The following is a 27,674-nucleotide window of genomic DNA, read 5'->3' on the forward strand; positions in this document are numbered from 1 at the left end:
TTGTACTTTTACTGAAGTAAATTCTGAATACCAGACTTTTACTTGTAACAGAGTATTTCTACATTGCGGTATTGATACTTTTACTCAAATGTGAGTACTTCTTCCACCACTGGAGGCAATGCTTAATTTATCATATTATTTTATTGGCAAAAAAGTGACTCATCCATAAACCTGATTTGACCCAATTCAAAGATATTATCTCCATTTAAAAAATATATATATATATCGAATTATCCTCCCACACAGTAGGGGCAGCATTGTGCATTTGGAGCAGCTATGTTTGGAATAAACCAAATAACATTGGATTGGAGAAAGGAACCATTATGCCTCTCACAGTGTTGCCATGTCCGCTTATTATAAGCGACTTTGGGCTGCTGTTTCTGTAAAGTTGCTTGTGAATATTGGTGCCATAGACTGTGATTGGTACTTGTTTCTAAAAGTGTAGTTGCTTATTTGTATTTATTTTTTAAGCGACTTTGGATACTTATAAAAGCGCTATATAAGTCTGATGCATTATTATTATTATTATTATTTGGGCTCGTAAACAAAATAAAATAAATAAAGTGTACACAAAATAAAATAAATAAAGTGTATATATATATATATATATATATATATATATATATATATATATATATATATATATATATATATATATATATATAATTTAAACCAGTGGTTCTCAATTTTTTTCATATCAAGGACCCCCAAATTAATATGTATTTGTCCCCTAACCCCCATCTGAAAATGTTTTGTGCCAGGGACTCCCTTACCAAATTTGAGTTGTTAGAATGTTTCAAAAATAGCTCATGTGGCTTCTTTTGGGCTTGTTTCCACAGGCCTGCGTCTGGTTGGTTGGTTGCTTATTTCTCTCACACAAACTGGCAACGCTGGCCTCCATCGCCGCCCGGCATTTCTTTTCACAGCCGCAGAAGGTCGAGTTTGTTAAAGCCTTGACAAACACTCAAGACGTAATGCTGCAAATGTCGTACATTCGACCTAATCTTTGCGTGTTTTACAGCCATGGAATGAAATAAGGGGCCTCGACAAATTACTAGGACGGCGGCCCGATAGGTCGCGTGTATTGGAACTTGTTGTTCTTCTGGAATCTAACGTTAGCAGCTAGATGTAGCACTGGAGCTCTGGCGCCAGGGTCACCGCGTTACGTTGGACTGACTGTCATCTGTTACTGTATGTCATCGAGTTTACTAGTGTGTGTCACCTAGGTTAACGAAATGTGTTAATGTTGGTCACCTAGTTGAACTGAAACTGCTACTGTTACTGTGTGTCACCTTAGTTTAACATAAACCGTTACTGTGTGTGTGTGTCACCCTAGTAAGTTTATATAACTTTAGCTGTTACTGTATGTCACCTCCTAGTTGAACTTAAAAACTGTTAGTTGTAATGCATGTCTATTTCAATTTGATCTGTTTCTGAATGTCACCTAGTTTAACTTGATCTGTGACATTATGTAATCTAGTCTATTACTGTATGCCATCTAGTTTAAAACTGTTACTGTGTGTCACATAGTTTAACTTACAGCTGTTACCGTATGTCATTGTCACCTAGTTGAATGTAAACTACCATTGTATGCCACCTAGTTTAACTGACTCTGTTATTGTATGTCAGCTAGTTTAACTTCAACGGTTGCTGTATGTCATAACTGTTACTGTGTGTCAATTAGTTAAAATCACATTTTGTTTCACAGACTCTGTATCCCACAACCTGGTCCTGGATCAGACTGGTTTCTCTGCTGAAGACCTGAACCTGTGGTTGTTTTGATGGCAGTCTCGACCAGTGCCAGGCGGTTACCTATGGGTGTGAGAACATTCAGTGAGTTTCTGGAGATTGCCACAGTGGGCTCCCCTCGATGCTGTCGACCAGTGTGTACCAGAGAACGCATGAGACAAAACATCAGGTGAGATCCACATGCTGCCACTGGAACAGTTTTTTAACAAATCTTCCCAGTGAAATATTCAATTGTGACTGCAACGGTAGATGCTGGTCTTCTTGGTAACGCCAACCTCCAGGAGGTCCCCAAGACCAAGTGCCATACCTGGGGCGATGGGGCTTTTTCTTTTGCTGCCCCAACCCTATGGAATGCACCCCCCAATACCACAGAGAAGCCCCCATCCGCCAATCCTCTCAAAACCCACCTCTTCAATATGGCTTTCCCCAGCTAACTGCACACCCCCCCCTGTTTTACTGTTCCACAGTTTTTCCTAATAAAGTTGATTTTCTTTTTGTTGTTAATTATCCCCCCCCCCCCATGTAAAGCATCTTTGGGTACTTAGAAAATCGCTGTATAAATTTGAGATATTATTATTATTATTATTACAGAACCACCCCACTTAATAGATTTTTGTTTGGCTGTAATTATCTTGATTACTTTGTTAATTACACGGTCTCCAGTTGAACTGCAAAGGAATTGTAGGCTAGCCTGGTAAACCCTCCCTCCGGAAATCTCATTTGTAATTTATTTCAGGAGTGACTCTGGCATGATCGCCCATTCTGCAATTTTGGCTGTGGGCTGGAGTTGGGCGGGAGTAATACCGTTGACTGACAACCCCTTCAGCCAATCAGCAGTGTCCCACTTCAGCCAGTGCATTTTTACCACTTCCAGACTAATGTGACGCAACGGGACTTTTGAGACGGCCATGCCCAAAATAGGTTGCCTGCCCGCCCCTGCCGGTTCTCAAAAATGTAATTTTTAAATAGGCTCTGTCATGATTAATTGACCACATATATTAAGTTAAACTAAATTCTATCCAAACGATATCTTAAAAGTAAATTCCGTGCCTCAAAAAAGAAGTTTGAGAGCGTTTTAAAACCGAAAGTAAAAAGTTTAACTGCCCACAGAAACAATGGCGGCTCGTTCCATTTTTGTCGGCTGCACTCGGTCCCATTCGGGCTCACTCGAACTCGCCACCTGATTGGCCAACTGTCGCTGTCAATCACAGAACGATGAGCGACGACGCTGATAGGCTCGTCCATTTGGTGAACGGGCTAGAAACGCCCAGACAAGTCTTCAGGCCAGACTCCTTCCTGAAATCAAATAGAAATGAGATTTTCCGGAGGGAGGGGCTTTACCAGGCTAATTGTAGGCAGCCCTGCTTCTTATATATTATAGACGTGTTGGGCAGCAATTATTAGCGTGTGAGTCAGCTTCCAGGAGCCATTTATTAGAAGCTCTTTTAAGTGGTGGAAGTACTAGTAGCCTATGAGAGGGTGTCACATTACATGCCATTCATACAGTATGCTGGCCACTACTCAGAAAATACCAGCATGCTCTGAAACACAGCAGGGGCCTTCTGTTCCCTGCTGGACCTGTTTGTAATCTATGCCTTTGACTGAGGTAAAGGGAGCTAGAATGTAATGGGTTGTTTTTTGTCATGGGGGATATGGTGGGTGGTACTGGTTCCAGAACATGGTTTATTTGACTTTTCCTGTTCACTTTTAGACATTTGTCATCATGCGGCATTCTGATGACCAGAACTCCCAGAGTGCTTTGCCTTCAGGACTGGGACAAGATGACAGCTGCTCCTCAAAGCAGAAGCTTCATGGGCTTCACCAACAAAAGGAAGGAGTATTCGGAGCGTAGGATACTTGGGTAATTCATCACAGTACAGGTCAAATAACAGCAGTTATTCTTGAAATTACAATTAGAATGTACAGAGTCTTACTGTTCTGCATCACTCTATATTGACTGTCATAGGTACTCCATGCTGGAGATGTATGATGTGGTGAACAATGTGGATGATTACAAGCACTTTGTGCCATGGTGCAAGAAGTCTCAGACCGTCATGAAAAGACCAGGCCATTCCAAAGCACAACTTGAAGTGGGCTTCCCACCAGTGGTAGAAAGATACACATCTATGATCACTAGTGTCCGACCCCATCTAGTCAAAGTAAGTGCCATTGTTAGTATCAGTGAAGTTGACTATCCCGTGAATGAATATCTCATGTGTTGTGTTCCGTAAAACAGTCGTAATGCAGAGTTTCTCATTAACATAATGCAGTAAGAGTTTGTGGTTTTGGTGTATTCAGGCAGTTTGTACCGATGGAAAACTCTTCAATCATCTGGAGACGATATGGCGCTTCAGCCCTGGCATTCCTGGGTATCCGCGCACTTGCACTGTGGACTTTTCTGTGAGTAGGCTAGATTCATTGTCTGTTGTTGCTTTATTTGTCCTCGGTTTACAAAAGTAGTATTAAAGCTATTATCTCCCTTCTGTCATTTTATACTAAATATTGATTCTCTTTGATGAATTCTGTCCTATCTTAAACAGATCTCCTTCGAGTTCCGCTCCTTGATCCACTCCCAGTTAGCCACTGTGTTCTTTGACGAGGTAGTAAAGACAAATGTCACTGCCTTCCATAAACGAGCCGGCAAGCTTTACGGCCCAGAGACTCGTATCCCACGGGAGCTGATGTTTCATGAGGTGCACCAGACGTGAGGCTTGCCACCGCATGTCCTCCTCTAGCCTTACATCATACCGACCGTTATCCCCCTTGTACACATTTGTCTGCATGACTCCGCTCAGACAGTCCCTCCTCGCATTCACCTCCACCATCACCACCTGGTTGCCACAGAACTTCATCAAAACGAAGACGCACAGTGGGACCACCCAAACGTGAGCATTATGGGGAGGATAACTACAGTATGGTTACGCTTATTTTTGCATCTACCTATATATCACGCAACATCACACAACATAGCAAATTGTTGATACTCGCCTTCTATTCAGTCTGTATAGTTTCCATCTACCTCCACTCCAGGGACCTTCTTTGGAAGAGGAACCTTGTGTTGCTGCTTGCTCATTTGCAGTTGAAGTTTGTTTATGTTAAACATACGGCATCATACAACATCACAATACCAATGGCAGTGAGTTATCTATTGTCGATCTGATGAATGGACAGTACAGTGGTAGTGTACAAGATTGACTTTGACAATAGGCATGGTGACCCTTTTAAAGCTTTGTGCTGATAGGGTTGGGTGTTTGGCCGTTGACTAGGTTCAAGGTTTTATTATTCAACATGCCATTGTAAGGGATTTACATGCCAATCGCTTATTATAACATATTCTTATCAGTTTAGGTTGTCAACTCTGATTTTCTGTTTTGGTTCAGTACTGGCCGTCACTTATAATAACCATTAGAAAAGAATATGTCTGACTTTATTTTATTTTTATTAAGTGGTAGTTTTAATATATTGTCTCATTACCACTGGAATCAATGCAAACTGGTAAACAAAAAAAAACATTTTATCCATCCATTCAATTTATGCAGCATTGGTGCTGGGATTAAATTATTTATTTTGGTTTATACATATTAAATGTGCCAAAAAGGACAGTTCTCCTTCCATCCCGCCCACCGTGTGCTGTGAGAATATTATTCAAGTGTTGATTTTTGCAGAGGGAAAGGGGTCATTTTCAATTTAATGGGTTGCAATTGTGCTTCAATTGACCTAAAAGTAAGCTTTAATTTGACCGCATTAGGCTGTGAAGACGAGCTTTGGATATTGAGACTTGGTCTGATTGCAGTAATGTCTTATTTTACAGCCCAGCACAATTATCTATCGTTGAAATTTTAATCTAATGTAACAATCGTCACTGGAATTATTTTCAAACAATTGTAAACCACCTGGTATGTAATGGACAGAGTGGTGGAGTATTTCAAAAATAAAATGGGACTTCTTACCAGTGATGGCTGGTTACCTGTTTATGTAGATACACTTACTTAACCACTTTATAAACTGGACCTGAGTTGGCCCTGTTGGCCCCAAATGGTCAATCTACAAGCTTGCAATGAGTTGCATCGTGACATGATGTGAGCTTGTAGATCTGTCGATTGTTGGCTAATGTTCCCCCCAGAATAGGGATCTGGGGTTCAAGTGGTTAAAATTGTTGTAGATAATTTCTCATTCTCTGGAAAAGGTCAATGGTCTTTCTACATGATGCTGTATAAATTGGCGACAGTTATTCAAATTAATGTAAATGCATCGCCATGTTCTAGTAATCAGTTGGTTCCTGTACTGTATTCTGAATCTGTACTGTAGTAGAGATTCTGAAAGGAACCTTCCCAATGCTGTTTTATGTAAGCAGGCGTGCATTTGTGTCAAGAACACAAGCAGAAAGTATTAATGTACAGTAATAAAGGTGCATGAAACCCTAGTCCGATTTTGTAGTTTGTGCCTACAGGTTAAACATTACAAAAGGATGAATGTGGCAGGTTTGTAAGCAATGCAGCTTAATGACATTAACGAGGGGTGTGTTGGATATTTGTCTGCCGATGTGCTAGCATGGACAGTAGTCAACAGTATTGTCAATGCTTGCACATTGGTACATGTATATCTAACACACCCATGACCCATTATTAATTTAATTAGCTGCAGCTGCCGTGCTTACGTCACAGTGTAGGTCAGTCTTAGGCCACCTGCCATGTTTATACCCCTTTGTAGTTTTCAAGGGAATCCGAAACGAAAGCTATGAAATAAGACTAGGTTTTCCTTCCCCTTTAGCCATACTTTCTATCATGTACACTGCCAGTAAATGGTTGGTTTACATTATGGGCTGTAAAATAAAACATTAACAATATCCCAAAGGGTTTTTTGCTTCATTATGTTTTTGAATTGTTACTTGATTAATTTATGAAGCATGAATGTAATTGAGTAGAGGTGAACATATTTATTTTAAAGGTGCTGTAAATGATTTGGTTAAAATAAAGTTTGTTAAAAAGTTAAAGTTCTACTGTATATTCTCCTGATGGTAATCAATGATAAAGAGTCTCCAGCTCTAGTAACAGGAAAATAAATGTTGTCAGGAGAGAGAACCCCACAAAGACCACTCATCCGCTTGTGGTCCAGTTCCAAGTTAGTTTTCCAATTTCACATGTTTTTATGTATCCTCCACGAGTCCTCTCTTCTGATTGGATGAAATTGGTTCCCAGACCTGAAAAAGTATTTTCTGTAAAGTGCTGGAGACTGGATATATATAGCTATTTCTCATTTGTTCTAACACAAAATCACACCACCTTGGTATTGTTAGTGTGACTGCTTCCTAATGGGATGTACATTTCTTTAACTACAAAAGGGAGTGATTGATTGTATTTGACATTTCTGATGTCATATGGTAAAGGGCAATGGAAGAGGTCATTTTAACTATAGGTCTTCCTCATAATAGCAGATTCATTGTATGCCAGCTCATGTTCTGTATGTTCAAGGCTATGAGCAAGGAGGCTACACAAATGAAGGGGCAGTGTATTTTAACAGTGCATGTACAATATTGTGTATTAAAAATATGCGAGTGGCACTTTCTGTGAATCTCAATCCGAGTGAAATATTGATAAGATTTACTCAAAGGCTTATATGCTGTTATTTGAATTGAATATATTGTTTTTAAGTAATATATAATACAATAAAATGTTGAAGCCTGTTCTACAATATAAAAGCATATGATATGAAAAATGTGGTGTGGTCATTTCGGCAATAATGCTTGGATTGTGGTGTTTTTTGATATGCCAAAAAGTAAATCCAAGGCAAACCCACACATACACATCTTTATACATTATATATCATTAGAAACATGCATGAGAAATTCTGGTCTGAAGGTTGAAAGTACAAGAAATAATGTAATCACTTCATAATACATTTTATTCAGATTCAGATCATTTAAATAAACATGTAAAATGGATTGGATTTTTTCTGTGCACATTTGCAAGATGTTTGAGTGCATCAGTAATGTAAAATTCCCAGCATGACTAGCAAAATTGTAAATTGTGTACTGACCCAATTTGGAAGAATTTGGTCTGTACTACTTATTGAAGGAACACTGTCAGTATAAGCACATTGTTTTTGTCTGCAATATCATGCATGCAGTAATTGCATCAATGGGAGACACTTGTGGGTTGTGTGAATCTACTCCCAGTGTAGTGACAGAGTGGGAGATGCACCCCTTTCCAAGGGCAGCCGAAGCACAAGAAACCAGAGTGGGGTAATGGTATGTGGGCCAGATATTAATAACATCACATGGGACAGGCACTTGGGCCATCTTCCCATTTGATCATGCCAATGGCCATAAAATTCAAGTCTCCACTCTTTTTAGTTTGTGGTAAGTTTAATATCAACGTAAAATGTAAACACCACAATGTACAGTAACTGGTGAAATTGTGAAAGTAGTCACCATGTCAGACTAGTACTAAAATGGTACTGGTGACACTCCATTGTGACTAGTGCACCCTACTAAACTGTTCAAATCTGTGTGGTCAAACAAATGGCATGTTGTATTCCCTCAATAGGGTTCACAGCCAGTTGAGTGTGAGCTCATGTAACAGGTCATGCGTCTTCTGAGGTTGTAACTTTACCCAAAGTCAAATTTGTACTTCGTCATGCGACTGTGTCACTTGCCGGAAATTTTCAAGGGTAAAACGTGCAGCACTGCGCTGCTTTTTCCACTTCACAGTATTTACAACCAACATATATGTTGGGCTTAAAAATCTAACAGACCAAATGACAACTTTGTCTTTGCTGCGTGTAGGTGTTGCATAGGTATCGGACATGCATGACATTTTAGAACCACCAGTAAGAGCTGCTCTACACATTGTCGACTTTTCTATACCTTGAAGAAAATGAGACAATACGTGTTAATAAAAACTTTTATTTTTCCTTGTTTAAGTTTTCCTGTATTTCCTCTGCCAAGCACTTCTTGCCCATTTGACCCATCCAGCCCCATTCCCAATGTTTTTTTTTCCTTCCTTCTGATGAATCCATCTGCAACAAATTCCATCAGCTATCATGTACAGTACAACCTTTATTCTCCTCTATGATCAAAATAACTAGATATTCTAAAGCCCAACCACATGGAACAGTAACAGAATAATATAAACACAGACCCAATAAAGCTGCTAGGGAGAAGGAAGCAAGGCATGGTGATGCAAAAGATTTACCAACTAACATGGAAAAGAAATTTGAGTTGCAGCAGGATGAAAGGTCCAGCTTAAACTACACAAAATGGAGTGTGGACAAAGCAGGGAGCTACAGCATGGGTGAAGCGGCTACAGACGTAGGGCTTAATTTATACTTGGTTGCACGCAGGCGTCTCCCGCTGAAAATAGCTGATCTACAAGTTCACAACACATTAAAACACGTGAGCTTGTACATCTGCCATTTCCGGTGCTTGACACCCGCAAGCAACCAAGGATAATGCAGGCTTAAGAGCAAGCTTGAAACATTCAAATTAAACACCTGCAATAAACAGCACCAGCTAAGGCCAGAGAGCTAGGCAAGAAATCACTATATATACAAGATAGCTGCAATATAGGTTTGTTCATCGTTTTCAAAACAGCAGAAAAAGTTAACATGTCCCAGTGATAACTGAGGCTGGACATTACACAGATGGTTTAATCTAGGTAATTATTGTGGTTGGTTATACAAGCAACTTTTTTGAGTAGCGCTCATACATTCAAGCTATACACATATATATACCTATGTACACAAAGTATAAATAAAACCACAAAATGAGTTCCCACCAAAGACTACAGTATAGGTTTATACATATTTAAACACCCAAACCCTGCATAAAAATCGCACTAAATCAACCTGGGTTTACTACAGATACGAATTAGTATTAGGGAATCCAATCTAGCAAGTGCTCATTTTGGAGTAGTAGTTGATGACTGAAGCGCTTTCGTCTGGGGATTAAATAACCACACACCAAAATAAGACGGGACCTCAACAAATAAGATGGGCTCCGGCTGCCCACTTTTATTCAAGCTTGCTCTTAAGCCTTCACTGTTAGCAAATTATATCATCCTTCAATCCCTCTAACATTCTGTTGCTGTACAGTTATGCTTATTCTGATGGCTTTTTGGAGCACCCATTGAGGTCAAGACCCACTGAAGATTTGAAAAGGTAAATTGAGAAAAGTAGGGGAAATTGTTTATATTTTTAAAGGAAAGTCATTTTGATCATAGAGGTGATTGGTCAAGAAAAATAATTATACAGTAAAGTTGGAGAGAAGGGGGAGATCAAAGATTTAAAGGGGCAGTATCTTTTAACTTATTTTCATTATCCTGAATGTGTAAATTATTAAGTGGGGGGGACCTAAAATGGAGTGTTCATACTGGGAGTGATATTCTGGGTGGGACAATGTCTGGGGAAATTGCATAGAAGAACCTATGTTATTATCAGTTTTGCATGAAAAAATAAAGAGATTTTTTTTGGGGGGAATAATCTACAAGACAGAAAAACCACAGTATGAGCCAAAAGCAGCAACAGTCGAGTCAGATGATTAGTAACTTGTTCTGTAGCTTTTAACTTGATGATACAATTGAAGTGTCATTCACCCTCCCCCCCAAATTCCCTTTGAATGCCATTGCCGCCTCCAATTTGTATTTTCCATCCAGTGCCCAAAGAGAAGACACTACACTGAACATCAGGAACAAATCTTAATAATAATTTCTGACCTTTTCATAGTACATTGAGTGAGCCTAAGCCTATTAGGGGAAAAGTGTGTATGGCCTTTTCACTTTTCATCATCCATAGTTGGAGGCATGGTGTGAAAACTTTTCGATGTGAAACCCAACACACTTTAACACTACCAGCGTGAATATTTGAAAGGCCCTTTTTTAAATTGAGATTAAAAGCGTACTGTCTTTGAATCCCATTTCCCTGGGGTTGGGAAGGACAGGGGTCATCTTTTGTCTGATGTGTGTGATACTTCTTCCTTTATCTCCCTTTACACTAACCCCCCACACCCATCGACCTGTTCTTCAGCCTGACTTAGCCCCCACCAAACCCATCAATCCATCAGTGCTCATGGACTTGGGGCGCTCCAAGGGGAATCCCAGGGCTCTGCTCCACACCAACTGGGCGAGCACACCCAGGGCTCGGGAGACGCCAAACAACACAGTGTAGTAATTCATCTCGGTCATTCCATAGTACTGCATAGACAGGGGACAGAGAGAAGGCAGGTCAGGATGAGAAGAAAATCTTTTTCCTAAAAAAGTATTAAAATTTAGTCTACGATAGCTAGCTTGTTTAACCCATTAAGACCGGGAAACGCATCCGTGTGATTTTTTAAGTTTTCTTTGGCTATTACAAAATAGCAGATATACAGCTTGTAGATCTGCAATTTTTTTAAATAGCGAAAATGTGTGCAAATCTTTGAATATAAACATGGTCTGCGGCCAAATACATATCTTTTTGGGGGTCCTTGACATGAAAAAGTTTGAGCACCACTGACATAGAAACATAAGTATTTTCAGAAAACTGAACCTCAGGCCTTAATGGGTTAAATGATCCTCAAGTCTCACCACCACCCGTTTTCTTACCTGCAGCAGCACTCCGCTGTGGGCATCCACGTTGGGCCAAGGGTTCTTTGCCTTGCCTTGCTCCAGCAGGACATTGGGAACAATCTTATAGAGCTGAGCCACCATCTTGAACAAGGGATCGTTGGGCAGGTGCTTCAGGGCAAACTCTTGCTGACAGGTGTAACGTGGGTCAGTCTTCCTCAGGACAGCATGGCCATAGCCTGGCACAACCTGCGTCAGATGGATGGGGGGAAAATTGAGCACAAACCGTATTGGCTGTGATGACAGAAGAGCAGGGTATTCTACTTAAACCAAGACAGGGTAGCAGAGATGTCCTGTCATGAGACTTAAGGTCAATTTATGCTTTTGAAAGTGTCAAATGACGAGTCACACTACATGTCTCACGTTGTTCCCCAAATATGTAAATAAGTGTTATGTAGTCTGGTGCATCTCTGAGCGTCTTAAAAAAAAATAATCAAGAGAACGCAACATTTTATGAAGGCGTCTATTAGCCTTAATTTTCCAGAGGTACACGACACCCTCTGAGGTGGTCCTCCATTACACACTTTCATCGTGACACTTGTCGTGCAAAGCATAAATTGTCCGTACGCTGAAATTCTATTACGGGTAGGCTGTAATGTTTCATAGTGGAATTTGATACTAGGTGCCACTTTACCCTGCCAGACTTGAGTGTGTTCCAGATGTAATCCCTCATCTTCTCATCAGACACTTCTCCACCAAGCTCCTTCTGCAGAGCTGTCAGCCACACCAGCACCTCCTGCAGGATGTAGAAGGGATTCCACATCAGAGCAAAGTTTAGACATTGAAACCAAATACAACATTATCATCCTCAACCAACACTGTCACATTACATCCCTTATGTTTGGCCTGTTTTTCAGTTTAGTACAAACCTGATTGGCAAGGCCATGCAGAGGACCGGCCAGGCCATTCATAGCTGCGCTGAAGGACAGGTAGGGGTCAGACAGGGCACTGCCCACCAGGTGGCTTGTGTGGGCACTGACATTGCCTCCCTCATGGTCACTGAGACAGGGGAGAGAGGCTGGTTAAGGCAACGAAAATCTCCTAACAGATTGTTATAAATCTGTTCTCAGAGCAAAGACATTGTTTTCAGAGCATTAAAAAGGCGTCACAAAGATACATCAAAACTATAACATTAAAATCTGCACACCTTCCTGTGCGGATTTGATTGTTTTCAGAGAAACCAGTGAACTTTATTATAGTATCGCATACATAATATGGACACTAGAGGGCAGCGTTACCCATTATCCTATGACTCACTGATATGGGGCAGGGTGGGGGCTGGGCTTGCAGCCAAGCGCTGCAGCCTCCTGGCAAGCCTGTGTCTGAAGGGTGCATTGTTGGATTTGTTCACTGATTCAGAAAGTGTCAAGTAGTACTAATGTGGCCTTACACCCTAGAGTATCATTCAATATGCTGTTACAGCTGTAATCCCTCCCTATTTGCAGTGAAACCACTCAGGTGGAAATGTGTTTCCTTCAAAGTTCACTAAGTTCCTAACATAACAAGCAAGCAAGCAAGCTTGAGGCGGGAACACAGAAAATTGTCCTGCTGTATACTGTCTGATGTTGTGGTGGAGTAGATGAGATGAGGGGCTGAGATGAGCTTCTGTCTGAATACACTGTAGGTTCCTGAAGCAAATGTCCCACCAGCTGTGCCGTGTTTTCCCTATATGCATTTAACAGCTGGATGCCACCGCTCCAGATTTGTGAGCGCTGCCGCTTAACTCTTATGAAGATTATTATTAGTATACGAGTTGTGAGCAAGATTCAGCTCCGCTGTTACAACTTCATCCAAGGGGAAACACTGTGTGCCTCTGTATTTCACGGGCTTCAAAGCCCCATCAGGCTGTAGATATATTATTTAAGGTCTATCTATCTCAAACTGTGGAAACCGTATCCAAGTGCCATAGTATAACAGAATAGTGATAATGTTCTGTAGTCATTTAATGTAGTGGTGAAGGACATTATTTTCTCTTGACGGGACAATGCAGCTAATATCCCACGTGTCCAGCTGCCTGAAAAACCTGTAATTCAACATTCTCCAGTTTCCCTACCCCAAGCCCACCAAATGTCGCAAACATAGAGTGGCTGATTTCTCAAGCAGGCCAAACGTCACTGGCATTCTTCCGTAACACATGGGGCTGGTTAGAACAGGTTCAGATGAGTGTATTGCAAGCTATTCAATGTCGCTTGTTGGCTTGCTCGAACTGAGGTACTGCATGTTAGGAATGGGTGTCATACCTGTGGATAGTGAGGTAGAGTCTCATGAGCTCAGTGAACTGGGCATCGGTGTAGCCCAGCATGTTGGTGAAATTGTGGGACCAGTCTAGGTTGGAGTCAATGGCTCCAATGCTGCTGCCTTCACGGTACAGGTTGCGGTAGATCTTGGCGGCGACGCAGGGCAACTTGGCAATCAAATCCATGGAATCTTCATAGACAAACTAGATGAACCAGGAGGTTGATTAATAAAGATGGCAAATGGGGTGTGACCAGCAAGAAGGACCAAATACAGACTGAATCATTACAAAGGAATGTATTAAGTATACAAGATGGAATAGGTTCTGTACCTCCCAGTACTTTGCCTTGTTGACACCCTCGGAATAGGCCCGGGCAAAGCTGCTCTCGCTGTTCAGAGCTGTGATAGCGGCACTGAACTGAGACATGGGGTGCAGGTTTGTGGGGAAGTTATCCAGCATGGTGACAACATGAGACGGGAGAGCTGCTCTCTTGGCCCATTCTTTTGACACCCAGCTCACCTAAAGCACAGACAAGACACATACCAGGTCAGCTGGAGGAATTTCCCTGATTTAACCCACCATTTATAGTGCTACAGCTCTTTCCATGACCATTGATGCCTTCTCACCTGCTCCTCGGTGGGCACCTGCCCGGTGATAAGCAGCCAGAAGAGGCCCTCAGGCAGTGGCTCCTGACCTCCTGGGCCTTTGGGCAACAGTTCTTGACATTCTGGAATGCTGTAGCCCCGGAAACGGATTCCCTGTACACCAATGAGAACAGAGGTCACTTCATGTGGCAGTATACCAGCAAGACATGTGACGAATGAGGCCACTGACACTAAAAGCGGTTATTCTTCAACCTCTAAGAACGGAATGCAATCTAGATAATCAATCCAAGAGTAATTTAGCTAAGTGCCTATACAGTCTGATTATCTGCCAGGGGTGAGGAGTGTTCAAAATAAAAAATATTTGCGATATATAGCATGTGTTCTTTTTCCTGTTAGGTTTCAGTATTGGTATACACACCTCATCAGGATCCAGCACTGAAGTCTCATACACCAGACCCTTCATTCCCCTCATCCCACCATAGACCTACAAAATAAAACATACAAAAATTATAATCCATCTAGGCTGCGGTAGAATCAACTATTAAATAGTCATTGATTTATGGTTACACAACATCACTTGTCAGGTGTGTTGATCAATTTGAATAACAATTAGGTTCCTTACACACCGGGGGCGTTTATTTTGTGTGATTAATTCATATTAATAAAGTGACAATGTTTTTTTAAAACTAGGTTGATTTTTCACCTCAAATAAAAAAATAAACCTGTATGAAAGAGGCCTCACCAAATAAATAGTTTGATGTGAAATATTCACAGACATAATTTCAGATTGTTTATTCGTCATGCTCGTCATGCTCCCGCATGCTCCCGCAGACCTTTACACTGAAGAAATAAAAATACCAAGCATACCCAGTACCCACATGCTTAACTGCATTGTGTGCAGTGACACCAAATTACTCAAAGATAATTGCCTTCTGTACTGTAGGTCCATTAAAAACAACCACGTGGACAGAAGAGGCTACGGCCATAAAGTTTACCTAAAACAATTCCAGAGTTGTAGTGGAAAAAGGATCAGCTGACACTGTGTGTGTGTGTGTGTGTGTGTGTGTGTGTGTGTGTGTGTGTGTGTGTGTGTGTGTGTGTGTGTGTGTGTGTTCTAGTTTGAGAGCTAAAAACACCTCAGTTAGCCAGTCACACTCAACATTGCAATGTCATATTGTGACTCCAGGAAAGGTCTGAGCAGTGAAACCTGACACGGTAAATGGTATGACAGTCCAAGACGGGTGTGTAGACAGATATTAGTCTACCTCACAATACCCGGTTTATCATCAAACATCTGTGAGAATTTTGCTAGACCTTCAAACTAGAAGCCTCTAAAATGAAAGTTATTCCAAAACATCCCTCAACGGGAAAAACCTTTCTGATTTTAACAAACACCAAATTGAGTTAAAGAGTTACCATGTCAACAGTAATCTGTCCGATGTTGGTTTTGCCATACTGCTGTTTGAAGTTCTTGATCCTGGTCTGTTCTTTGGGGACAAGGTCTGACAGAACATCCTTCAGATTCTGGACAAATACAGAAATGTACACATTTGTTACACCCATTTATTACCTTATTTTACACACATTTAAATAAATAAGCTTTATATAAATATCTGGCTTAAGATTTACTTGCTTTATTATTAATTATTTGCTAGACGAATGAAAGGCCCAGGATGTTTTGTTAATATATTCATCAAATTATGTTATTAAAATGATAATTTCTACCATCTCACATTAAGCACAAACAAAAGACTGAAGAACTTGATGTTCTTTGACTTTGATATAGACTCACAGTACTTGATGCGCTGGCATGTCTGGCAGCAACAAGGACACCAGTGGCATTCTAAAGGAAAGACAAAACAAGTTTTTGGTAAGAAAGGGACAAAACAAAGAGCACAGTTGTAATTCTAGGCCAATAGCCTGCAGTGAAAAGAACATCTCTAAACCACCTTGGATTGTCAGAGTCACAACATCCTTATAGCCTTCATTCAGAGATGCATAAGCACATCATGGTAAATATTATTCCAGATATATTGAGCTATAGTGTTCACCTTAACCTTGACTTGAGGCCAATTCTACAAATGCCTTCCAAATCAGTGGTTCTCAAATTTTTTCCTGTCAAGGACCCCCAAAATGATATACATTTAGCTGCGGACCCCCACCCCCCCATCTGAAAATGTTTTGTGCCAGGGACCCCGCCAGAAGAGAAGATTTGTTTGTCAAAATCATTCAAACACTTTAAAGATGTTTCAAAAAATTTCAAAAATAGCGACGCGCTGTGAGCTTGTATATCTGCTATTTTTGAGAACCACTGTTCTAAATCCTAAGAGTTTTCTGAAAAACGTATGTTGCTATATATGTCAAATCTAAAATGACACAGATGCTTTCCTGGTTTTAATGGGTTAAGTCTGGATTAAGCGGCACGTTTATTTTGAAAAGGAAAGTATACAGTCAATACAGGTCTGATGCAATATGCAACAAATGAACGGTGCAAAGGAGGGCAAGTAAACAAGATAGTAGATTATAGATTATCGACATTACAGTCATTTAGCAGACACTTTTATCCAAAGCGACTTACAATAAGTGCATTCAACATAGGTAGGGAACGAAAACTACTAATCACCAGAAGTCTTAAGTGCATTTTATGCAAAAACAAGCAACCAAGAGTATACCTAGCACTAAGGTAAAAGTGCATTATATCAGCTACCTATTTCCTTAAACAGATGAGACAAAAATAGCAAAATCAAATGAGCAGGAGCTAAAACAAATAAGTGTATCGACTAAACAAGATCCAATAAAACAATACAACAATAAAGGTCCTTACACACCGGGGCGATTTTATTTTCATGCGAATAATACGTTTTTTTTTAAAACCTTATAAAGTCAATGCAAGCTTCCACACCAGTTTCGCGAAAAAAGCGTCTTTTAATTATTCGGAACGCCGGTGTGTAACCGCCTTAAGACAGCGCAACAAATCATCCTTTTCCTGATACAGCCCTTAAAATTGACTTTAGGGACTTCTTAGGGTATTGACTCTACAAGATCAAAAGAGTTAAATGAGGATGCTGGCCTTTATTGACTCCATACTATTTTCAGTTCTATGTTGGCTGGTAGCAGCTGTCTACTCCCAGTAGCTCATTCCACTCCATCCTTTGTGATACAGGATCCCACAGGGGTTCAATTGTAGACATGGTGATTGTCAGGCCACTAGAGTAAGCCAAATTCAAACTCATGTTAGCAGAACCATTTCTTGGACAAACACTAGATTATGGGGCAATGATCGTGCTGAACAATATACGTGATCCATAGTTACACTGCTGCCATGAAAGAACTGCACATTATTAGCTGTAATGACATCCATCTGAAGATTCTTGCAGGGGCCCTCATTCAAGGTCATTATGATTATGCATGCACTTCATGGTATCACAACACCTCCAAGGCCTTAAAAACAAGGCTCCAAACATCCCAAAACAAACTTGTAAGGCTACTTCTTGGCCTCAATCACAAAACCCATCTAACCCCTGCTCATTTTGCTAGGATTGGATGGCTTAGGGTTGAGGACAGAGTACAGCAACTTGCTATGGGCCTGGTCTTCAAGATACACCACAACATTGGGATCCCCCTGTATTTGTCAAAATACTTCCAAAATGTTAATCAAGTCCATGATCATAACACCAGAGGCAGCTCCACAAATCATGTTCAACCCAGATTTGGCTCAACTAAGGGAATGAACTCGTTCTCATGCTATTCATCAAAAATGTGGAATGCCCTACCAAAAGGAGTAAAGGAGTGTAAAACCCTACTCACTTTCAAAACTGCCCTAAAGATACACCAACAGGATGCTGCAATTCGAAAATGGCCCCTGTCTAAGTCTTAACCTACCCCCCCCCCCTCTTTCATTTTCTTCTTTTGTATATATTTTTTCACTCTTCATACCAGTAACCTGTAAGCTGATTGTATGACATTCTGTATAGTAGTGTGTATATCTGTCTCTTATGTCATCATGATTTGTGTGCATGGGGTTCTCATCTTAAACAAGCTCAGTGCTTAATGAGTCTTCCAGTTTAGTAGACCTTGTATTGTGAATTTGTACTTCCATCGTACTGATATTCTCATGTCTTACTAAATAAAAGTACATCAATCAATCAATTGGTGTCCACTTTCATCAAACTACCAGAAAGGTCTAACAGGGCTGTAGTCATTCATTCAAACAACTGATCTGCAAATTATTAGTATGCCCTGTTCAAAAGCACTTTAGTCATTCATGTTCACACAACAGACTACATGACTTTTGGTTTTAGCCTTCATTTACATATCCTAAGAAAATCAAAGCGCATGCACACGACCAGTCATTAAGTATGACACTGGGAGTGTCATACTGACCTGTGTGGTGTTAAGATAAGATAAACCTTTCTTGGATGGAAATTAAGGTGTCATAGCAGCAACCATAGATAATATACAAACGTAGATACCCCATTAGCCACTACGGTTCATTGGAGCGATGCATCATCGCAGCCGCCATATTTTGTGGGGAGAGCCGTGCCTTCTAATGCAGTCTGCTTTTTTTGTTTGTTAGAAATGTCAGACATGTAGTTATGATATAGGATGTGGTTAAATAAATACATTTTCATACCAAAATGTTACATAGATAGTAACAATATGTTACAAAACAGGGGGGGAAAAAGTTTTAGTCCCAGGTACTTTTATCCAACTCAGGCATAATTCTTTCATTGGAGTTATGACAAGTTTCTCCACATAATACGGGGGTAGTGTTGACGTGCGGCACCACTGGTCAATGAGGCATTTACGTTTGTGGCAGCAACAGCAGTGAGAATGAATGAGAGGTAAAGGCCTCTACACACCAAGCCTTTTCTAGGCAATCAGGCCGTCGATTAGCATCCATGGCAAAAAAAGAGTGAGGCAGGGAGTGAGTGAGAGACACGGAGGGACAGCGAGAGTCACCGAAACACCAGCATTTCACACAAACAATAATTGTATGGAACACAGCACTCTCAAACTACCACCATGTTTTGTTAACTTAGTCACTTCTGCAGTTTAATGTCAAAGTCAAAATGTTTCAGGGGTGTGTTAAACAATTCAAAGAGCTAAATTCATTACAGAGTCAGTCACTGTTTTGCAAGGTGTTATGGCAGCTTTTGATGTTACATTAAGTAAGTTAAACAGATCAGGAAGATGCAGGACTGCAATGTCAGGAATCAAACTTCATACTTTATTGTAGATCTCATCACAGCAGAGAGAGACTAGCGTCTCCCTCCAGAGCTCCCCCAGCACCCCCGCAGCACCAATCTCACCCACATATTTATACAGGCAGGAGCAGTACACAGAGGCAACATGGTAACTCCTCACATGGGCATGGGCCTATTGTATAGCTCACCCCAATAGTTACTTACAGCATACCCTTATTGGCACTTTAGGGGAACATACAGTTTAAATAGATTGGTGTGAAACAACTTGTTGGCAAGGAACTGACACAGAAAAAGGTTCTCTGGGAATCAGCTGTTGTTCACCTGTTTGAGAGAGTTGTATGCTTAAGAGCATGGAATGTCTTTGTCACACCAAGTCAGAATTGTAAGTACATTAAATTAATCAATACCACAATGATTGTTATATGAATTTTGTCCATCACAAAGGGTAATGGAATGGATATAATGTTAGGTGCTCCGATCAACTGGCCACCTATTTAAATCGACTTATTTTAATTCCAAATGACACGATCGGTGATCAGTAATTTACCCGATCCCAAAAATATATCTTTAATGACCAAGCAGCACTGGTTAACTCATTGAGTGCCATAATTATTGTCTCCGCCAGGCCGAAAGGCATGGCGAGAGAGTATGTTTTGCCCCCTGTCCGTCCGTCCGTCCGTCCGTCCGTCCGTCCGTCCGTCCGTCCGTCCGTGTGTCCGTGTGTCCATCCGTCATTCTGTCTGTGGACAGCTAATCTCCGGCACCGTTGGCTTGCTCGCAGTGAAACTGTGCACACACACTCCCTGGATGCCACAGCAGAACCTCTGCCCCAAATTTTTCACATGGGCCTTTTTTAGTGCCACCAGGAGGCCGATTTGTGCAAAAAATATTTTTTGACAGTACTCCTACAGATTTTGTCCAAAGATCCCGCAAATCGGTACACAGTATCTCTATAGTCATTAAACGAAACTGGTCTTTCAGATTATCTATAGACGAATCCACAGGCGCGCTGCCTGTAGGCGGCCATTGCTGCGGTGTCGCGTCCGCGGAGTGTTGACACCGCAGCAAGGGCTGCGCGCAGGGCAGCGCCCCGTGGATTCGTGTATATTCCATCCTGATTGGCTAAAAATGGCTTCCAAAGTTTGTAGGAGTGCTCCGTTTTGAACAAAATGCCTCAAATCATAAACACAGCATGCAATTTCCTTGAAATTTTGCACGTATATTTCCACTATGCCGAGGAAGAATTTTCTAATCAGCCCCATGGTGGCGCTATAACAGGCCGATTCGTGTTTTTACCTATAACTGCACCGATCTGTGCAAAACTTTGTAAGCGCACTCCCTAGACTAGAGGTCAAGGAAAAACCTTTGGCATGCATTTTTCACATCTGCCTTTTATAGCGCCACCAGGTGGCCGACTTATATTAAAAAAAAAATTAATATTACTCCTTCCGATTTTATCGAAATTTCACGCAAATCGGTACACATGATCTCTATAGTCATGTGATCAAGACGGTGTTTGATTTTTCATATTCCATCCTGATTGACTAAGATTGACATCTAAAGTTTGCAGTAGTGGCTTGTTTTGAACAAAATGCCGCAAATCATGAACGCAGCGTCCGATTGCGGTCAAACTGCACGCACATTCACACTATGTTGAGGAGCAAATGTCACCCTTTTCACATTGGCCTATTATAGCGCCACCAGGAGGCCACAATAACCTACCTGACCTGGCGGAGACCTGTGCTCCGAGGAGCACTTTTTCTAGTTAATATCTATTTCTGGCCATTACAATTTTTATTAAAATTAAAAATGTAGTAAAACAAAAGTGCTTAGGAAGCGAGATACAGCCTTTTTCAGTTATAAGTTAAACAAGGAGTGGATGGAGCTGCAAATCTTCAGATAATGATATCTTGGGTTCAGGAAGATTATTATTATTTTTTTTCTATTTTTTCAAAAACATGTGAAACACGTTAACTCATTCACTGCCACTGACGTAAAAAACGTAATTTGTCCCGTTTACCAATCCTGCCACTGACGTAAAAAACGTAATTTTTTTTTTTTGAAAAAAAATATTTTTTTTTTTTTTTTTTTTTTTTAGTTTTTTTTTCAAATTTGACCCAAAGACCAAGGAGATATGATTGTTTAAAGATCTACACTCCCATCCACTTCCTTGTTAACTTAAAACTTAAAAATTCTGTATCTCGGCTCCTGAGTACTTTTTTTTTTAAATGAAAAATCTCTGGCAGTGGGCAAACGCGGCCAGCAATAATTGTGGCAGTGAATGAGTTAATGGCACGTTGCACCATAGCGCTAAAACACGTGAAACACGTTAATGGCACTCAATGAGTTAAGTAGTCAGACGTATAATATTACTTTGCGACATGCCCAGATAGCCCCCCCCCCTACACACACATGCAGCTTTAATAATAAGGAAATATTAAAGTGAAAAATTGGAATTTGGCCAATCGTGAGGAAAAACATTGGTGATCGGACCAAAAACAAAACCTGATCGGAACACCCCTAATAATGTAATATTATTCATTCATGTATTTGCACAATATGGTAGATTTATTTCCTCTCCATTGTCAATCTATGGGCCATCATTCTTTCTGACTGACGACAGCTCGAACTGAGCTTAATGTGCATGGCACGCACATATATGTTAAGACTTGTGTAATTTGGGTCATTGTCATATTTTTTAATATAATGGTGTTAATCAATCATGGGCTTGCGCCAAAGTGCAACTTTCTCTCAACAGCAATATTGTAATTGGATTGTAGTGTAGTATCTCATATGCCGGAGGGACAGCTGAGAGACGGTTGTCAGCTGTAGTATGCGTCTGTACAGTGTCTTCGAAGCATCTGGTCAATATTTGACTTTTTTTTACAACATTTTGACAACATGTATTATGCAGCCAATGTGTCGAGCCAAGTGTTGGTTTGTCACTGTTCTTTGATAGTGGAATAAAAAAAACTTTTGTTACAACACTGGTCTCTACCGTCTTGATGCACATCCATTGTCAACCTATGTCCTTCGTTCTCACTGACATATGACAGCTCAGACTGAGTTGAATGTGCAGGAAAATGCACTTTAATTGTTATTGTTTTTATTTTACTTTAGGCAGATTCATGCTTTATGAATGACATTCAGAGAGCGTATAACTGATCTGCAGCGACTCAGGGATATGTATGAACTGAACTTGCATGATTGAATGTTCTTGAGTTTCATGGGATTACAGTCTCAAGCTGAGGAGGTGTTTGTTCACTTAAGTCTCTTCTTAAACTAAGGCATGTCCTGATTTGTTTCTAAATGTATTGGTGTTAATCAATAAATGGGCTTTGTTAGTTTATTTAATATTTTCACTCCCAAAATAAATTTCAAAGATACACAAGGATTAAGTAGAATGTGAGGGAGAATGCCCCAAAACTCTCCAGGCCAGGGCTTGAGAAGTGGCAGTCTCAGAACTTCACCAAACTATGACGGCATCTCTCAACAGCAAAATTGTAATTGGTTAGTAGTGTAGATCTCAAACACCAGATAAGACAAGCTTGCGCCGGTTTGGCTTGTTCCACTCCATAGCTTGGTGGAACGTATATCCCATGACCTGGCATGACCTAGTGCTGTGTGAATATTAAGTCAACAAAAATTTGATGGTTTAATAAACCTTCAGGAATTGTGGTTCTTGGCCCACTGTCAGTGACGTAGCGTGCACTATAACTTATTTAAAGAGTCGGTTTAGTATCGGTCCAGTAGTTTGAGAGCTTAGCTGTGGACAGCAACACACAAACACACATCCCCGATCGCAACACTCTCCCCCTCCTAGCGGAGATAATAATTAGACAATTAGATAGTAGATACCATCTGACAAAATATAATTATGACACCAAGAATCTCAATGAATACCAAAGGTATTTAAAAAACACATAAAATCATCTCCTTCCACCAAACACCGTCATCAATTGTGATTAATAATAGTGATCAACGCATTCAGCAAAAATAATCAGAATTATCAAAATCATGCAGCCCTACTCTCACAGCTAAATAAGGTTGGAATCGTGGTGAAAAGTCATGAGGGAATCATGAAATTACTCACCCTGAGATTCCTAGTTAGACACCCTTTAGGACAGAAAGAGCAGCGAAATTCAGAAACTGCAGTCCTTAAATTTGACATGGTCTCTGACATAAAGATTGTATAATGTGTACCAAGCATTACCTACATTACCAATTACCTACACAATTAACTGAACAACAACCCTAACCCCAGGCTTAAGTGAAAACCCAACATATCTCATTCTACACTGATTGAGGTGATTATCTAGTGAATTTAATAAAGAATACAACTTTCAAAGGGAAAGTCCAGTTCAAGGAGTGAGCAGGCGTTCTCCATTCGTTTTTTTTATTCAGTGGATGGATTTAACTGACTAAATGCAAACCTTCAAATGTGTCAAGCCACAGCACAAGGCCAAAAATATGGATGAGGGTCTTTATACCTGGACTGAAAAGCTTTGCTGTCCACTTAGCCTAAATAACAAGTACAAACATGTTAAGTCTCGGTTACAAAATGAATTGATTGTTTACATCCTATTTGTATGAATGCAACACTGTATGAATAACCACAATTGAATATGGACTTCACCATCAATTTCATCCCAACAATTACTAGCATTTACCCCAAAAATAAGACTGAGTTGAAATGTCATCATAGGTGGTGCCTGGTGACTACATGCTGCTTGTGAGTGTGAGGACCCAAGTTTGAATCCAACTCTGGTCTTGCCTTACACGTCTCCTCTCTCTGCCCTTGGTTTCCTGTCTCTCTGCACTCTCATTTCTGACAAAAAAATAAAATAATAATAAACCTAAAACAAAATCAGCATCATAGGCTTGACTCTTTAAATAAGTTAGACAAATGTATCCGTTTATAAATGTCATATCCATATGGCTGACGCCAAAACTGCTGGTTGTGATAAAAATAGACTACAGACCTACTGTAGCTCAAATTGTACTGCGATCAAAGTTCCAAGCCAAAGTTTCAGAATACTGTTGACACATGCACACAGTACAGAAAGACAGTTTGACACGTAGTAATCTAGATGTTTGTTCAATTGACAATTGGGCAAAAATAAACATACTGTAATCTGTAACCAGCTATTAACCCAAATGACACAGTATATGATTTAGTCAAATTCAGAGGTAAGAAAACATTAAAAAGGCTGTCTAGTATACAGCGAATGAGGTTGGCATCTGCTACAAAAGAACTTGACTAGCATCCAGGAATTATGTCAAAAGCTAAATGGAAGGAACCTGCAATTGAGCCTACTGCTGCCAGTCCACTGAAACAGGATTCCCCTGTCAAACTAGAGACACTGTCAATGAACGGAGGAGTGGCTTCTGGGCCAAGGAAGACGTTTGGCTTTCCTCCCACTAGGTGCAGACTGCAGATCACATTTGACAAGTGGCGTTGAGTAGATTATGCTCTTGGCAGTTCACGACAGAAACAAAGCCATGATTTCACTTCATCGTAGTTACAGATTGTCTACACAGCTGAAAGAGATTATGTAATACTGATTATAAATATAGAGCACGAGTAACCGGTCACTCCTGACCACCTGTGGGATGGGACCGGGGTAAGGGTGAGATTACATCACTCCCAGAAGTGCAAAGGCCTCACCATAAACCCCATTTTATACACAAAGAAAAACAAACTGCACATGATACAACATAGAATTTAGGCTAAAACTATATTGAAAATAGACTTGGCAGTTGGAGCAGTGCTCTCTGGTAGTGACAAAACACAGTATGTCTGTACGGGGGAAAAAATAACCCTAGGCCAAGTGTTCTGTGGGTGGGGGTGCTGATTTCTAAATTGTAATTTCTGCCCTGCAGCTTCGTAATGCAAGCAGTCGACTCCACTAAAATGAGCTCAACTTTTCCAAAAGAAAATGATAGGTAACCAAGGAAAGGGTGTGAACATCATAAATACTTCATCACTTTACATTCTTCTCAAGATCAAAATATGTTAATCACTGCATCACGTGATTTTGTTGTTGCAATACTTCATCTTAGGCATTCAACTCATGTCATGATATTTACCAAATATTAGTTGGCAACAAAGAGAACGGATTTGGTCACTATAGGCTGTTGGTAATAAATACAACAAATAATCCTGCATATAAGGCTTCTGAACAGATTACAGTCAATAGGCGGGGAAAGGTTCAAACGAATAAGCGTTACAGACAGTGGCACTGATATGGTAGTAAGTATGTACACACCAGTAGTCTGTAAAGAGTTCAGAGAAGCAAAGTGTTGAGTCACTGATGCTGACAGGGTGAACTACATACAGTAAAGTCCTAGTCTGGTGAGAGGCACAAGTTGACTCCAGGGTCAGTGTTGTGAGTGTGAGTTTAAGGCAGTCTTGGGTCACTGGAGTATGACATTGAGTTGCATGCATTCAGGCCAAGAAAGATCAAACTCACTATTATCACTCAAGTTGAAGTAGGAGCCAAACAGGTCAATAGGTACTTAATAAGCCTTTAAATGATGATCATTATACATTTGGCAAAATGTTATGGGAACATTTGCATTTGGTCTGTAATGGGTGATATGAACCCAGCCTTGCCAAAGTAATAAAGAAAAAATAAGATTGGTTCTCTATGGATTGACTATATTAACAGGTCATAAACGAATTATTGTACAGTTATCTCTGGGTTATCATTACATTAACATAATGATAGATAACGTTATCACCATCAATTTTTCACGTGAAGGTCAAGGCAGGGGGAGAGAGAGGGAAGCAGCAGGTAACGTTATTGTTTGACAGGAAGAGTAGTATTTATATGGCACTGGATGTAGCCTAAGCATTGCATAACAATACAACACACAGGAGGACATTCAACGTAGTAACGTTTAGTTATAGACCAGTGACATGAATTCAACCAGGCTATGACAATGCCAGCCAGGCTAACACATACCAAGCGAGTGTAAGACAACGGTATTACAGCTGTACAACTCCGTCACCTTTTACAAAAAATAAACACAATAAATACAAGGTAATTTTGGTCTATAAACTGCTCTGGATGTTGTAGTTTTAAGAGCTAATCCCTTTAATCGGGGGAGTATATGCTGACACACAATGTGCTTGACAGCGCTAACATTAGCTAGCATACGAGCTAACGTTCGTCACTCAGCCCCGAAAATAGCCTGATATACAAGCTCACGGAGAGTCGCGGAAGCGACGCTCCCTGAGCTTGCAGATCGGCTGTTTTCGGCACGCGACGCCGCCGTACGACGAAACACACCAGGGGAGCTTGAATTAGCCCGGCTAAGCTATTATAGCTAACTTCCACGGCCGACAGAGGTTGGCATATAAAGTGACATCGAAGTCCTCTTACCTTTGAATTAAGGAGTTTCGGCGCTAGCCGGCTGAGAGACAGAAAAGACATGGTGTGTGTGGTCAAGGTGTCGGTTCCTCTGGTGGATAAATGAAGTCAGAGAGCCAGTGCCAGTGCGCCGCGGAGCTGCTTGAAGGTGCCCTCGCCTCCAGAAAGCAGAAGGTTGAAGAGAGGGATCCGGGCCCGCAAGTAGCGCCGTTGTTGATTGGACGACGCCGGCGTTGCGTGGTCACCGCGTAAGGGAACTTTGATTGGCCGGCTGATTATGGGGAGAATGTTGATTGGAGGTCAGCTAACTGTAGTACAGCGTTATCTCTGTCTCTGACTGGAGATCAGAGCAGGCCCAGGCCCGGAATGGCTGGCGTAGCAGCCTGACAGCAAGTCGCGGGTTTGAATCCCGATCACGACGACCTTTGCTGTGTGTCACTCTCACTCTCCATCTCTCTCTCCTCATTTCCTGTCAGTCTATACTATCTGTAAAAAAAAGAGTAGGCCTACTGTACGTTCAAGGGCGAGTGTGTAAACGTTTGTATCACAACACAACACACAAGACTAATACAATAGTAATGGGCCTTGTATAGCAATGGCTATTTCTGTGTACTAATGCAAAAGTGTTTCTCTATACTATCTATACTAAACTGTGACATGTACACAGTATGCTACAGTGCAGACAGTAGCATACTGTACAGAACAATAGGCTACAATACCCCCTGTGCTGTGTGTATTGTAGTATTGTGTGTGTGTGTGTATGTGTGAGCTGTTAGCTGTTGGACCATATATAATTAGCTGTAGTGAAATTCTTCACCGGAAGTTTGTAAAAATAAATCCTTGACTAATGTCTAATGGCATTTAAGGTCAGGTTTACACGGTTCACACACACGCACACGCAC

The 27,674-nt window shown here is 40.8% G+C and overlaps 2 protein-coding genes across 3 annotated transcripts; one reads left to right on the forward strand and one right to left on the reverse strand.

Moving 5' to 3' along the window:
• The first annotated feature begins 903 nt into the window (after positions 1-903).
• On the forward strand, positions 904-7,309 carry coq10a (coenzyme Q10A). 2 transcript variants are annotated; one of them, XM_080444529.1, is made up of 6 exons: positions 904-1,191; positions 1,709-1,918; positions 3,461-3,610; positions 3,716-3,908; positions 4,048-4,149; positions 4,290-7,309. In XM_080444529.1, exons 2-6 carry the CDS (start codon positions 1,782-1,784, stop codon positions 4,455-4,457), a joined length of 750 nt encoding a protein of 249 aa, XP_080300655.1. In that variant the 5' UTR covers positions 904-1,191; positions 1,709-1,781; the 3' UTR covers positions 4,458-7,309. The 2 variants fall into 2 exon arrangements, with proteins under 2 accessions (XP_080300655.1, XP_080300656.1); XM_080444530.1 differs by having other exon boundaries at positions 924-971.
• A 1,328-nt stretch (positions 7,310-8,637) lies between these two features.
• cs (citrate synthase) lies at positions 8,638-26,956 on the reverse strand. Its single transcript, XM_080445446.1, has 11 exons — positions 26,785-26,956; positions 15,982-16,032; positions 15,606-15,713; positions 14,608-14,673; positions 14,211-14,342; positions 13,915-14,103; positions 13,589-13,788; positions 12,218-12,347; positions 11,983-12,084; positions 11,328-11,537; positions 8,638-10,937 (listed from the first exon to the last, which is right to left on the reverse strand). Exons 1-11 carry the CDS (start codon positions 26,833-26,835, stop codon positions 10,767-10,769), a joined length of 1,410 nt encoding a protein of 469 aa, XP_080301572.1. The 5' UTR covers positions 26,836-26,956; the 3' UTR covers positions 8,638-10,766.
• Between the last annotated feature and the right edge of the window lie 718 nt (positions 26,957-27,674).

This window comes from Gymnoscopelus braueri (assembly GCF_963280865.1).
Source record: "Gymnoscopelus braueri genome assembly, chromosome: 12".
In the NCBI taxonomy this organism is placed as follows: domain Eukaryota; kingdom Metazoa; phylum Chordata; class Actinopteri; order Myctophiformes; family Myctophidae; genus Gymnoscopelus; species Gymnoscopelus braueri.

What these genes read in the sequence shown, in the direction of transcription:
- coq10a (XM_080444529.1), top strand. Translation starts at nt 1,782, where the DNA reads ATGGCAGTCTCGACCAGTGCCAGGCGGTTACCTATGGGTGTGAGAACA. An exon ending in TCGGAGCGTAGGATACTTGG is followed by an intron (nt 3,611 to 3,715) that starts GTAATTCATCAC and finishes TGACTGTCATAG; the next exon opens with GTACTCCATGCTGGAGATGT. An exon ending in CTTGCACTGTGGACTTTTCT is followed by an intron (nt 4,150 to 4,289) that starts GTGAGTAGGCTA and finishes TATCTTAAACAG; the next exon opens with ATCTCCTTCGAGTTCCGCTC.
- cs (XM_080445446.1), bottom strand. Translation starts at nt 26,835, where the DNA reads ATGTCTTTTCTGTCTCTCAGCCGGCTAGCGCCGAAACTCCTTAATTCA. An exon ending in ACAAGGCAAAGTACTGGGAG is followed by an intron (nt 13,789 to 13,914) that starts GTACAGAACCTA and finishes TGGTTCATCTAG; the next exon opens with TTTGTCTATGAAGATTCCAT. An exon ending in TGCATGGCCTTGCCAATCAG is followed by an intron (nt 12,085 to 12,217) that starts GTTTGTACTAAA and finishes TACATCCTGCAG; the next exon opens with GAGGTGCTGGTGTGGCTGAC.